General features: G+C 49.4%; 7 protein-coding genes across 7 annotated transcripts; 3 read left to right on the top strand and 4 right to left on the bottom strand.

Annotated features, from left to right (window-relative positions):
- Nucleotides 1–1048: 1048 nt before the first annotated feature.
- Nucleotides 1049–1609, bottom strand: UHO2_00223 (uncharacterized protein; the record flags this gene model as incomplete). Its single annotated transcript, XM_041556843.1, has 1 exon — nt 1049–1609. The coding sequence occupies one exon, from the start codon at nt 1607–1609 to the stop codon at nt 1049–1051; it is 561 nt and encodes a 186-aa protein (XP_041412777.1).
- Nucleotides 1610–3029: 1420 nt separating this feature from the next.
- UHO2_00222 (uncharacterized protein) lies at nt 3030–3953 on the bottom strand (the record flags this gene model as incomplete). Its single annotated transcript, XM_041556842.1, has 2 exons — nt 3030–3236; nt 3837–3953. The coding sequence occupies 2 exons, from the start codon at nt 3951–3953 to the stop codon at nt 3030–3032; spliced, it is 324 nt and encodes a 107-aa protein (XP_041412776.1).
- A 605-nt stretch (nt 3954–4558) lies between these two features.
- Nucleotides 4559–6607, top strand: UHO2_00221 (uncharacterized protein; the record flags this gene model as incomplete). Its single annotated transcript, XM_041556841.1, has 1 exon — nt 4559–6607. The coding sequence occupies one exon, from the start codon at nt 4559–4561 to the stop codon at nt 6605–6607; it is 2049 nt and encodes a 682-aa protein (XP_041412775.1).
- Nucleotides 6608–6696: 89 nt separating this feature from the next.
- On the bottom strand, nt 6697–8046 carry UHO2_00220 (uncharacterized protein; the record flags this gene model as incomplete). Its single annotated transcript, XM_041556840.1, has 1 exon — nt 6697–8046. The coding sequence occupies one exon, from the start codon at nt 8044–8046 to the stop codon at nt 6697–6699; it is 1350 nt and encodes a 449-aa protein (XP_041412774.1).
- A 492-nt stretch (nt 8047–8538) lies between these two features.
- Nucleotides 8539–9339, bottom strand: UHO2_00219 (uncharacterized protein; the record flags this gene model as incomplete). Its single annotated transcript, XM_041556839.1, has 2 exons — nt 8539–9082; nt 9224–9339. The coding sequence occupies 2 exons, from the start codon at nt 9337–9339 to the stop codon at nt 8539–8541; spliced, it is 660 nt and encodes a 219-aa protein (XP_041412773.1).
- Nucleotides 9340–9773: 434 nt separating this feature from the next.
- On the top strand, nt 9774–10803 carry UHO2_00218 (uncharacterized protein; the record flags this gene model as incomplete). The annotated part of the gene is made up of 3 exons (XM_041556838.1): nt 9774–10314; nt 10379–10475; nt 10671–10803. The coding sequence occupies 3 exons, from the start codon at nt 9774–9776 to the stop codon at nt 10801–10803; spliced, it is 771 nt and encodes a 256-aa protein (XP_041412772.1).
- A 198-nt stretch (nt 10804–11001) lies between these two features.
- Nucleotides 11002–13785, top strand: UHO2_00217 (putative pre-mRNA splicing factor prp1; the record flags this gene model as incomplete). The annotated part of the gene is made up of 1 exon (XM_041556837.1): nt 11002–13785. One exon carries the CDS (start codon nt 11002–11004, stop codon nt 13783–13785), a length of 2784 nt encoding a protein of 927 aa, XP_041412771.1.
- Between the last annotated feature and the right edge of the window lie 14 nt (nt 13786–13799).

Here is a 13799-nt window from a genome sequence, read left to right as displayed (position 1 = left end):
TCTGAACATAAGACTGGACAAGCAATGTCAATTTCTAAGTCCCTGAGGAGGTATGAAAAGAAGAGTGCCTCTCTCACCTCACTGCTTCTGAGGCAGCAATGAACTCAGCTTCCACTGCTGATAGCACCACACATTTTTGGACATGTGACTTCCAGCTAACTGGGCACCCATATATATACATCATTGCTCCCAATGTACTTCTCCATCCATTCATTGGGTCCGAAGCCCAATTGGCATCACTATACATGACAATCAGCTGCTTCAAGTGTTTGCTTGATCTGCTCCCAAGATTCAGTCGGTAGTTACTGGTTTGGTTGAGATACTTCATCAAGTGTATAGCAGCCTTCCATGTGCTGTTGGTTGGGGTTGACATATATCTTGCCAGTATTCCCACTGTGAACGATTTGTCGGGTTGTGTGGTATTTGCTACCCATAACAATTGTCCCACCAGTTCCTGGTATTGTTTTGCCTCTAGGGAATCACATTTATCATTTCCTATGGTATTAGGTATTTCTGGCATTGGTACCCATGATTTCTGATCCATCAACTGTAGCCACTTACTCACCATGGCCTTGGTGTAAGCAGTCAAATCAATTGACATCTCCCTTCTTGTCCTGTCTCATTTGATGTTGATGCTGAGGAACTCTTTCACTGGGCTGTTATCCTCTGTTCCCCACTTGGACATTATCTCCCTTTTGGTGTGATCCACCTCCTTATGACTGGGCAAGGCTATAAGCATGTCATTGACATAGGCTGTAATAATGGTTAGGTTACTTCTGGTCCCTCTTGAATACAGACAGGGTGCACTCAGCATGCAGTGAAAGTCTATGCTCTGCAGGTATGAATCCAACTCTATGTTCCATTCTTGCCCTGATTGTTTCAGTCTGTACAGTCCTTTTATTAGCTTCAAAGCCTTTCCAGGTGGAATTTTCATTCCAAATGGTGGTTTCAAGAATACATCATGATGTAGTGTTGAGTTTAGATATGCTTGCTTGACATCAATACTATCTACTTCCCAGTCATGAACCACTGCTATGGCTAAGACTCCTCAGATTGACTGAATGGGTGTGACAGGCACAAACACTTCAGTGTAGTCTATGCCTTCTCTTTGTGTGAAACCTCTTGCCACCAGTCTTGCCTTAAACTTCATCAGAATGAGATTTGCATCTGTTTTGATTTTTAATACCCAATGTGTGTTGATGGCATGCATACCTTTGGGAAGATCAACAATTTCCCATGTATCCATGGCTTTCAAACCATCCAGCTCTTTATGCATTGCTTCCTCCCAATGCTTCCTGTCCTCTCCTGACAATGCTTCGCTGACTGTTGGGTCTAGATTCCTTCCCTTTTGATTGTTTATTGCCATGAGTCCATAGTGATTGCTATCAGTCCATGTGTTGTCAAACATGTTGGTGTCAGTATTGGCCCCACATTCTATTGCCTTTGTTGCATCTTCACCCAGGTCTTTTTCGTTGTTCAATCCATCTGTTTCTTTCATATTTGTGTACTCATTCAGTGGCTCCTCCTCTTGTTTGTCAAAGAGGTTCATATCTGTGTATCCAAGATCATCTATGTCTCCTTTGTCTGCTAGTGCTGGTGGTGGGTGCATGTTTACTGGTTTTCACTCTGTTTTGTTGGACCAGCATTTTGTCTCCATGAATCTAGCTGAGTTGCTCCAAAAGATGTTTGGGCTGTAGTCTGGGCTGTAGAAGAGCCATCCTTTTCTTTCCAGACTATACCCCAAGAAGATAGATGCTACTGCTCATTGATCTAACTTTTTATTATCTCTTTTAACCTTGGGGACATTTACCCATGCTAAACATCCAAAGACACATAGGAGTCTCATGAGTCGCTCTGGCAACTTCCCAAACATGACTTGGTATGGGAAGGCATGAGCAGCATTCGCATCTTCTCACCCAAGCTTCTGTTCATTCTCTCCACACATCCATTCTGTCTGCTATTGTACCCTACCATCATTTGCCATTCAATGCCCTTTTCATATGCCCACTGAAGTGCATCATTGCTTCTCCATTCTGTACCTTGGTCAGATCATATTGCTTTCAGATTCCTTCCCATCTGTGTCTCAAGATATGATATGATTGTCTTGAGCTTGGGAAACATGTGACTCTTTCATAGCAAAGGCTGCGCATATACATACTTGCTGTGGTTATCAACCAGTACCAGCATGCATGTGTATTCTGTCACATGCAACAAATTGACTATCAAGTTGATGTGGATGAGATCAAGTGGAGAGACAGATTTCTCTCCACTACCTTGCCCCATTCGGGCTGCCATGCTTTTGGATCAGATGCATGGCTCACATATCATAGCAGTCCCTGGGTTTAGGTTTGCTGTGTCATTTCCTCCTAAGCAGTTGATGATGGCCCTCATCTTATCTCAACCTGGGTGTCCCAGATGTTCATGCCATAGTTGTTGTTCAGATATTTTGGCTTTGTTCTCAATATGCTCGAAATCTTCATCAACACCTTCAAATAATGGTGTTGATGTGATCATTGCATTTTCCTTCCATGTGTCACCTTGGAACTCCAAAAGTCCTCGCTCACAATTCTTGGTTATTTTGAGTAGCATACTGTTTGCTAAGTGTGTCTGCCCTCCAGTTGAGTCTAGCATCACTCGTGCTCCTTCATCTGTCAGGGAATTTGTGACAATAGGTTAACATTGAGATGCTGAACATACAATACATTTTGGAGAAAAACATCTCTGTGACTTGTTGATATGCTAGCATCCCCTATAGCAGTTGCTTCCAGAACCTCGCTTCCAGTGGTGAATATGCGCTTTTGGCAGGTTCTCGGACTAATGAGCATGCTATAGTTGTTTACCATGTGATAGCTGGCACCTGAATCTAGGATCCCATGATGGTTCCCTTTTGAATCTGGGGGGCTCTGCCAACTCAGTGCGAAGGAGCACCAGGCTTCCTATTTGGGCCTGGCGAGGGGGGAATTCTCTGGTATGGTCACTGATGCATCACATTGACTGATCCTGTGTCCAGGCCTCTTGCAGATCCAACATCAGAGCCTTCGAGGTCTAGTGGCGACTTTGGCACTGGTGCTGTCAGCATCCTTTTTGTCTTTCTCCTCCTTTCTGGGTGTCTCATCCTGGTCGTCACTGCTGGTGACTCTGGCACTTGCTTGATGGGGGTCAACTCTCGGAGTGGGGTTGTTCTCGATTGCCAACTGCTGGATGGATAGGGTGGTGGTGAGAGCATTAAAGCTAAGCTGGCTGATGGTGGCAATGGTCTCCTTGTACATTGGGTGTCAGATAGTGCACTTTTGTAGATTAGAAAACAGGGTGTCATCAGTGAATGGCTTTCCCAGTAAGCTGCTCTCTGTTTGGATGGTCCTTATTTCCTGGATAAGCTTTCATACATCTGAGTTGTACATCCTGAGTTCACCTAGCTGAGCAATTAATGCAATATGATGAGATATGGCAGTGGCCTCATTGGTGAGTCCATTTTCAATCTTCTTCCATACATGATGGAACATATGGTGCTCCCTGATGATGTCAAGAATCAAGTAATTGATATTGTATTCTCCAGTGGTGTCAATGGTACTGCATAATGCATTTGTCAAAGCATCATCAAATGTGTGGTTCCATTTGGGATGTTTCTTGTCATATGCTCCATCGAGATGCTTCATAGCATGAGGAACACATCATAGAAAGGACTTGATATGGGCATTCCAACTATAATAGTTGTGTGATGTGAGTTTTGGGATGGGCTCAAGTAGTTTTGCTAGGGTACAAAAATTGTATTGCTTTCTATTGTTGTCATGATCCAAGTCAGAGTCAGTTTCTTCCTCAGTGTCATCATCGATCACCTTGGTGTCTGATTCATTGGTGGCCTCATTGTCAATGGCTTGCAGTTGCATTGCCTTTCCCTTTCTTCCTCCTTTGGCCTTGCTTGTGACAGCTTGAGCTTTGGCCTCTTGTACCATGTTGTCGATGATCCCGGTTGGCTTAGTCGGTAGAGCCTCAGACTCTTAATCAATTGAAGATTGCAGGTAAAACACGACTGATTGGAGCCACTAGCAAGCTCTCATATGCAGTCATATTACTTCTTGAATGCTTATCTTATATTAATGTGATGCTGCATACATGGTCATATATATACTTAGCAATCTCCTTCAGCCTGTGCCAATGTGCTGATGTGTCACTTCTCATGTTACTCCTGAGTTGTTGTCTCTTGTGCATTATCATAACAACTCCTATGCATCCCACATGTGTCACCACCTATATGCACCTTTACTTAATTATTAGATTGCTTAAATTCTGTGGACCCTGTATGGTTCTGTGGACCCCGTGAATCCCGTTGGGATGCTGACGCATCTTCAACTCAGGCACTGTGTCATCTGTTCTAGCGCGCTAAGTGCGCATTTGTAAATGGCATGTTAGACCTACTTTCGACTCACATCCCGCGTCCCGCACTTTGTTTGTGTAGCTTCTAATGCAGGGTCCAACACTTGTTCCTACTAACCTCACCACCCTCCTCCTCACCACCATCCACGCCTCCCCACCGCACACATCATAGAATAGCGGCAAGATGATAGATCGCACCTCCTACTCCTCCTCCTCCCTCCTCTTCACCATCCGCACAGCCCTGTCCTCCACCCCGCCTTCGGTGTCCGCCGGAGGCAAACTCCGAATCCACACCCTCTTTTCCATCCCACGTCAAGTTCAATCCCTTTACCCCCTCGCTCATATCCACCCAACCGATCTGGAATACAATAAGCGGGCACAATCCATTGTGGCACTCGAAGAACAGGTTTTTGTCACTGCTACCTACACTCCCCACCCGCACCCCTCCTCCACAACGCCTTCCGACGCGAAAGATGCTCCGCTATTGGTGCTAGCAATGGAGCTCTATCTGTATACAATCCCCGAATTCTCCTCTGCAGTCCTCTACATCTCCAAGCTCGATACTACCGGATATGGCCCAAACTCCATCCCTTTGTCGCTTCGATCTCGTTTATCTGACCAGGTATTCGGTAACGTCGAAGGGGGAAGGAGATTCGGGGGTACACTTACCGCCACATTAACAGCAGCGGTAACCGAGCATTTTACGAGCTTTAAACACTGGGATGGAAAACAGTACCCCGTTTTTCATCTCTCGGTGTATATACTTGCGAGGAGTCAGAGGGCCTATTTGTTTCCTTCGAGCCCCGAGAACAGGGATAAAAGGGTATTGAGTGATGGAGGATTGATTAAATGGTGGAGAGGCGTGATGAGCCATGTCGTTGTTTCCACTCGCAATACTTCTTCCCGTATGAGGCGGAATAATACGGGTGAGGGGGAGGGGGAGATTGATGCAAGAGCGTACTATCTTATCCCGGGGTACAATCAACTCGAATCACATCCGCTTGTGCCTCTTATCCGAGACAGCTCCAACTCGGCCTCTTCAACATCCAACCATCGCACCGCAGAGCATATACCAAGGGAAGCAAGATGGACATACGGACATCCATACAGCCCCCTGGGAGCACATTGTGCGCAATCGGATCTTCCGCCTTTGCCGCTGCATTGGAGAAACAGCAAGTTTGTGATAAGCAAGAGTGCAGGGGACAGGGAAGGCGAGGATAAAGTGCAACAAGATCCAGAAGGGCAACGTTACGATCCGAAGAAAGCTCGAACGGTCCCAACTTTGATGCCGCACTTTTCAGACGATCCAAAGACGAGGTTTTTAGACGAAATGGCTCGTGATGCTCATGAACACTCTGGTTGGAAGAAGAAAGGCACTGGGAACAACAGCAACAACGTTGCGCAAGAAGGCCTGGTGGCATCGGGCCTGACGGAACGGAACGGCATCGAAAACCAAATCGAAATCGATATTGCCAGCCTAGAGGGAGAAAATGGCGCCGAGGAACACACAAGAAGTGGTGAGGAGGGGGAAAAGGCCGAAGAAGGTAGCAAAAAGCGATCAGCCTCAAATGAGAGAACCGCAGGAAGAGAGGCCAAGAGATCGAAAACGACAGAAGCGAGTTCAGCAGACAAACCAACATCCACGACTTGGGGCATACCCCTCACCACCCTCCGTGCATTGATGAGAGAGAGACAGGCCATGGACGATCTGCCCATCGACGAGTTCTGGGAACGGATGGCGTTTCGACAAGAATGCTGTTCTGGAAATGCTGTTGGCGTCATTGTCGTTCTGTTTACCCGCGTACCACCCAACTGGCCGACGGATGTGGAGAAAAGGTTAAACTTGGAGCGTCAACCGCTCTCACTACCCTACAAAGTCCTGGGAGACCTGGCATTCAAATGTCTGATGAAGGATAGCTGTGAGTGGAACAAGCCCGCTCTGGCTCGTACACTGACCGAAGCTTGGTCTCAAGGGGTAGATAGGCAGGTTAGACGCAAGGGAGGGTTGAAGCAGTTTCTCGGAGAAGAAGGAAGAGCGGAGGAGGCAGAGGCGGAGGCGGAGGCAGGGTTGGTGGGTGAGGGAGTGATTTGGGGGGATTTCGAATTGGTGGCTCCGAGTGAGGAGCAGTTGGAGGCGGCGAAGAAGGAATTACAAGGGGGAGCTGTGGGAGCGAATGGGCAAGGGGTGGCGAATACGTTGAGTGTTAAACGGAAGAAGAAGCCTCAAGCCTAAACACACACACACTGTAATCAGAAAGAAATGGTTTTTGAGTATCGAAATGTGTGGTATTGCAATGTATGTGTAGAACGAGGGTGTATCGATTATGATCTGTGAGAAGGGGAAGCAGGGGGAGGGGGAGGTTGGGAACGATGCGATTGTGAAGCGTGAAGATAAGCTGGGAACAGGGGGGATGCTATCCTTCCTCCCCTCTGACTCTCTCCCTTTGGCTCTTCTCGCTCCACCTTACCATTCTCTCCTTCTCCACTGCGTACTGTGTTCACTGTTGAGGGCTTCGCTTGGGGTACAACCAGACCCACCTTCTTCTCCCCTCCACCAGTAATCGTTCCTCCCAGCCCCCCCTCTGCCACCGGCACGGCGACTAAGCTCAACAAGTTTGCCGCTTCCCAAACTCTGCCAAACCGGTCGGCATCCCCTACAGCCATCTCCATCTCCACCCATCTTTGCATCAAGTTATTCTTTATCCCTTCTTTCCTCGCTCGCTCCCCCACGATACATGCCCACGGCGGCGGAGTTGCATTCCACCCACCGTCGTTGTTGCGCATATGGCTCCTATCACTGGCAAAGCAACTCGAATACTCGCTTGCGGCGACCGTTCTGAACATGGGTTGGAAGTGCTCTGGAATGCGACGCATCTGTATTGCATCTGGTCGGAAAGTTTGCTCTTTGTACATTTCCCACGGAACCACCGTCAACTGCTGCGTTCGGGTGGGTTGGGAAAGGCGCGAGTCGGGATCGTATACCCAGCTCCTCCCCCACTCCAAGCGCGACATCTTGAAGCAAGCGGGTGTTGAGAGCTGGCCAGAAGAGTCGAGGCAGAGGTGGGTGATGGGAATAAGATGACAGGTTGCAAGCGCAACGACGTGGTAATCCCAAATCACAGGCCAGCCTGCGTTTGGTAGTTTAGACGCCTTTTGTTGATACAGTAGCACGCTTTTGTTAGAGTTGCTGATGAAGGTCGGTTCGAGGTCCCATACTGGAACGAATAGCGTTGGCGTTGGGCTTGGACCTCGACTCTTGCGATCGCGCTTAGACTGTGTGAGGGCGATATTGACCGCTGCACGATTAACTTTGGCAAATTGAGCGCCAAGTTGCTGGACGAGGAGATAGATATTCTCCTCGCAGTAGCAAGATGCGTATTGGAGGGGGTCGGGAAAGGGCGGCGGAGTGATGGTCGACCATGCTGCGTTGAGGTCTTCTGCCGATATCGCATCCTTAGCCGCCGGATGGGAAATTGGAAGCGGGCGGTCGAGGGTGCAGTAAGAAGCAGCAACACTCGGCACAGGAGGCTCTGCACTATCTCGAAAGTCTGTAGGTGAGAGTCGGGCTCGTATTGATTGCGTGAGAGACTTGCGCCGTTTGAGTTTGGGAGTGGGATTGGAACTGCTGCTACACCTAGCTGAAGTCGCTTCGTGAAAGGCGTTGGTGGTCATTGCTTCGAAGCGTGCTTTGACCTTGACCGGGCTAAAAGCTGGGTTGCTTTGCTGGTTACGAGTGTAGGTGCGTCATGGTGGAGATAAAAGCTGAGTCGGTGCGAATGAGGGTTGTGACAGTGTTGCAACCAGATGGAGTTGTGATGGAAACAAAGGCACGATTGCATTTAAAAGTTAAGTGCTTGCATGGAAAGGGCCCTTGTCAGCAGGCCTGAACTCAACCATCTCATCTCATCTCTTCTGTGTCGCACAAGCTCGATTCAGATTGCCAATCCCGGACCTCCAACTGATATCAGCACTTCTCTTCACAGCGCGATAGGGCACAGCGGGTTCTACCAAAGTGCTCGCAAATATCGATATACTACAAGTAGACAAGGTCGTTGGCACCAAAAGAAGCCAGGATCGCCAGTGGTGAGGCAATCAAGACTAACAACAGCCGCTTAATAGATCGAGAGCTTGTGCTACAGCAACATATGCCCCGACAGTACTGGTTTAGTTGGCCTTCCCTCGTTTCGCCTTTCCCTTCTGGGTCCTAAACTTGGTGACCAAGATGCCCACCTCGTTCTTCAGCTCCTTCTGCAATTCCCGTCTGTAACCAAAATGAAAGATTACTTCCAAGAACACAAAAAAGGGCGCTAGCACCACCGCTCCCAACAAATTGTCCAACAACGCAGGCGCCCTACGCTCGTGTACACCATGACCATAAAACTGGCTGATCCATCCCAGCGCTTTGATTCCGATTGCAATCTTGGTTGCATCCGGGCGGGTTCGGGCGAGGAAAGTCGAGCCGTACCACAAGCCGTACCAAATCGGAGCCAGCATGAAGGCGGCGGTGGTGTCAAGGATCGAGTAATAGAGCCAGTAGCTGCCCATGAAGAGTGCGGAAAGGTTGAGCTGTGCATATTGGAAGATGGAGGAGGGGAGGAGCGAGGAGAGAATGGAGCCGAGTTGGGAGAGGTATGCGGCGAGAAGGGGGGAGTGCTCTTGGATCAAGGGCAAGATTGAACCTTGTTTGGCCAGGAGTGCTGATGTTGCGCTTTTGCACGCAAGTAGGTAGGCGAGGAAATGCACGAGTTTGTGTGAGAGAGAAAGAGAGATAAGTGGTTATTGTCAGCATATCGTTGGATTGTGAAAAGCAAAGGTGAGAAAAGGGTGTTGAGATTGGAATGACACTTACAAAATGATTGAAGGGACACCGATGATGTGGATCCCTACATTGACCGGGTTGGTGTGGTAAGCGCCATAGAAGGCGAGTTGTTTCTTGAGGTTGAATGGGTTTGCTGTGGCCGACATGTTTGCTTTTTGGCTAGATGCTTTCGCTAAGGCATGTCGAGATGATGATGGTCGTGGTTGTTGGATGGAAGGAAACAAGAAGGTGTCATCAGACCATCCGGTGGTGAACTGAACAGTGCGCGATACGCTCTTCCGGCTAAATGCTCGGGAATTGCCATTCCCATCTGGTCAAATCGGGCATCAAACATCGGGTATCTCAAATCGGGCATCCCACAAATATCGGGCATCCCACAAATATCGGGCATCCCACAAATATCGGGCATCCCACAAATATCGGGCATCGGGAATGGACTCGATCTCGATCTCGATTTGTTCCAAACCCTCCACGTCGAGACCGTCTTGCACTGAGCCTCGTCAACTGCTTCACCACCACCTCATAGCAGAGGTCATCGGTGACCACACCATCCCTCCTCGACTCACCTCCTGCAGCTACAATGGACCTAGAATCAATCCCGCCAATAACCCTGATCTGGACCTCCTCCATCCTCATCATCGCCCTTCTGGAACACACGCACACCATCTCTTCCTTCCAACTCTTCTACACCCCCTCACTCGTCTTCCGCAAATATCAATTCTGGCGACTCCTCACGACCTTCCTCTATTTCGGACCATTGGGGCTCGACTTTATCTTCCATCTTTTCTTCTTTGTGCGATATTCACGAATGCTCGAAGAAAATTCTTTTGGCGGCCGAACTGGTGGTAGAGCCTCGTACGTCGTTCTCCTCTTCTTCGCCACAGTTTGCCTGTTAGTCCTGTCGCCGTTAACAGCACAGCCGTTTTTGGGCAGCCCGTTGGCGTTTGTACTCGTGTATATCTGGGCGAGAAGGAATAGACATGTAAGATTGAGTTTGTTCGGATTGCTGGTGATAACGGCGCCTTATTTGCCTTGGAGTTTGGTGGGGTTTGGGTGGTTACTACATGGAAGTCTCAAGGCGGTGGTGGGAGATCTGAGCGGGATTGCTGTTGGTCATCTTTGTAAGTATATCGCAATCGCACACGGGAGAGATGTAGGGTTGAGGTTCAAGCTGACCTTTTCAAGTTGCAACGGGTAACGGAACAGATTACTTCCTGGTCGATGTCTGGCCAAGAGAGTTCAGGTCGGGAGGTGGAAGCCTGTTGGCTACTCCGAACTTTCTGTAAGTGTCCACATAACCGCATTCTGCTGGCATTTCAATGAGGGACAAGCTGATTCGAAGATTCTCTTTTGCGTGGTGGCACACAACAGAATCAGACTGCTTGACGGCCAAGTTGAAGAGCAGTGAGGTCTTTTTTGGCATTACCCTTTTGCTTCCGCTCTCTTGCAACGCATTTGTACTGTACTACCATTTCAGCATCGGCATATCACTCCTCCCTCGCATACTAGCTTTCGTTCCTGGTCTGCTCTGTCTGCGTGTAGCTGTGTATTGGTCTCCCGCACGCTATGTCGAAGCCTTGGCCGTGAAAGAAGAGCAAGGTGGAGCCTGAGCCTTGTCCAGCTGGAAATTTTCATGTGGCGAAGAACAGAAAGCGGAAAATTGCAACCTTGACCTTGAGCTCTTCTTGTAACACCACCACCACCACCACCACCACCACCACCACCACCACCCTCTCCCTCTCCCTCTCCCTCTCCCTCACCAAACACCGTCTCGCATCCTTGCAGCGTGCCTCGTGACATTGCCCATCATGGCGGATAGACCAAACAAACTCGCCTTCCTCTCAATGCCAGCACCCCCCGGTTACGTCGCCGGTCTAGGTCGAGGTGCATCAGGATTCACCACTCGAGCCGATATAGGTCCTGCTCGACTCCCCGCCTCTACCTCCTCCAAGCCTTCTGACGATGCTGCTGGATCCGATGCTGGATCAGACGAGGGCAACGGTGAAGAAGAGTCTGGTAGATTTGACGATCCGGAAAACGAAACAAACCTATTCGCCGGCACCATCTACGAAAAAGATGACGAAGAAGCAGATCGAATCTGGGAGTCTGTCGATGAGCGAATGTCTCAACGTCGACGAAAATTTCGTGAAGCACGCCAACGAGAAGAGCGAGAGAAGGCTCGTTCAGAGAAGCCCAAGATCGGAGCACAGTTTGCTGATTTAAAGCGAGGATTGAGTGCGGTTACGCAAGATGAATGGGCCCGTCTTACAGACAGTGGCAGTGTGACGGGGAAGAAAAGAAAGGCAGCGGCGAAGAGGGAAGCGAGGAATACGAGGAGTTTTGCGATCTCGGATACAATTTTGGTCGGGAATAGGGATCGAAATGCCGTTCAATCTGCACTAACGGAGGATCAAATGGGGGAAGGGGAGGGCGAAGGAGGTATGCTAACCAGTCTAACCGAGATAGGAGAGGCAAGGAATAAGATCCTCTCCCACCAACTTGATGCTGCCTCTTGGAGCACCTCTGGTACGGCGACTTCGATTGATCCTACGGGCTATCTTACTCAACTTTCCTCGTCTAACATCAAGACCTCTGCTGAGATTGGCGACATCAAAAAAGCACGCTCTTTGCTGGATTCGGTGATCAAAACCAACCCCAAGCACGCTTCAGGATGGATTGCAGCAGCACGAGTCGAAGAAGTCGCTGGAAAAATATCCAAGGCCCGTAAGATCATCACGCAAGGTTGCCAACATTGTCCTCGCTCCGAAGATATCTGGTTGGAAGCAGCTCGACTGAACACGAAAGAAAACGCCAAAGTCATCCTCGCCCGCTCCATCCAACACGTCTCGCAATCGGTCAACATCTGGCTTAAAGCCGTCCAACTCGAATCCGACCGGGAAAGCCAAAAACGAGTGCTGCGTAAAAGTCTCGAATACATCCCCAACTCGGTGCAACTTTGGAAAGAACTCGTGAATCTCGAAGAAAATGCGCAAGACGCACGGATTCTCCTCTCTGGAGCTGTATCTGCTGTGCCTCTAAGCATCGATCTCTGGCTAGCCCTAGCAAGGCTATCCCCAGCGGAGCAAGCGAAAAAAGTGTTGAACGAGGCGAGGAAGACGATCCCTACCTCGCACGAGATTTGGCTTGCAGCCGCACGACTATTGGAGCAAGTGGAGGGAGATGGTGGTAAAGTGGACAAGACTCTTGCTGCTGCGGTGAAGGCGTTGAGGAAAGCAGGGGTTGAGTTGTCAAGAGACCAATGGTTGCAGGAAGCGGAAAGGATGGAGAAGCAAGCAAGCCCGATGGTTTGTAGTGCGATTGTCAAGGCGACTGTTGAGTTGGATATTGAAGAGCAGGATAGGAGCGCAGTGTGGGTTGAGGATGCACAGTGTGCTTTGCAGAGAGGTTGTGTGGAGACGAGTAGGAGTATCTTAGCTTATACCTTGAACATTTTCCCGCATCGGCCCGCGATTTGGACTCAGGCTGCCATGTTGGAGAAGCAGCACGGTACACGACCAAAGCTGGAGGCCTTATTGGAAAGCGCGGTTAGTCATTGTCCCAAGGCAGAGCAACTTTGGCTTATGTACGCTGGGGAGAAGGCCGATGCAGGGGATATTGGAGGAGCGAGAAGTGTACTCATTAGAGCCTTTGATGCGAATATCGGATCAGAGAAAATCTCGCTTGCTGCAGCGAAGCTAGAATCGGAGAATGGACAATTGATTGCAGCAGGCAAACTGTTGGAGAGAGCAAGGGTGGAAGTGGGAAGCGAAAGGGTATGGATGAAAAGTGTTGTGTTTGAACGAGATCATGGATCCCCCCAACGAGCGATGGAGTTGGTGCAAGAGGCGATGACCAAATTCGCATCTTTTGACAAACTCTATATGATTGCTGGTCAACTGCAACCCCTTCTCCACCCATCTGATCCAACGCAAGCGGTACAATCTGCCAGGGAACACTACTCCCGCGGGATAAAAGCATGTCGACACTCCATCCCACTCTACCTACTCGCTAGCCGACTTGAACACCAAGCTGGATCGACAATCCGCTCCCGAGCGATCCTCGAAAAAGCGCGTTTCCACAACCCGACCTCTGAAGAAATATGGTACGAATCGATTCAACTGGAACATCGAACATGCTCCTCGTCAACCCAAGCCTTCACGCTGCTCTCGCGTGCTCTTCAAATACTACCCACATCTGGACTACTATGGACGTTAGCCATAGCATTTGAACATGGATGCGGACGAAGAAGGAAATTGGCTGATGCACTGCGAAAAACGAGCGACGATTCGAAAGTTGTCTGCGCTGTAGCACAGCAGTTCTGGCTGGAAAGCAAATACACACAGGCAAGGAAATGGTTTCAGAGAAGTACACAGGTAGATGCAGATAACGGCGATGCATGGGCAATGTGGTATCGATTTGAACTCGAACAAGGCGACCAATCGAGCACAATGGCCCTCAAGGAACAAGTGCAAACAGCGAATCCCAGACATGGCATCGTTTGGCAGAGTGTAGCGAAAGACCCGAGGAACAATGGCCTGCGGACGGTGCAAGTGTTGGAGAAAGTGGCGGACAAGATGGTCCCTCTCAAGTAGCCGCAGCCTTGCGT

This window comes from Ustilago hordei (assembly GCF_900519145.1).
Source record: "Ustilago hordei strain Uho2 genome assembly, contig: UHO2_contig_01, whole genome shotgun sequence".
NCBI classification, from domain to species: Eukaryota; Fungi; Basidiomycota; class Ustilaginomycetes; order Ustilaginales; family Ustilaginaceae; genus Ustilago; species Ustilago hordei.
This window is presented reverse-complemented; position numbering and strand designations above follow the sequence as displayed.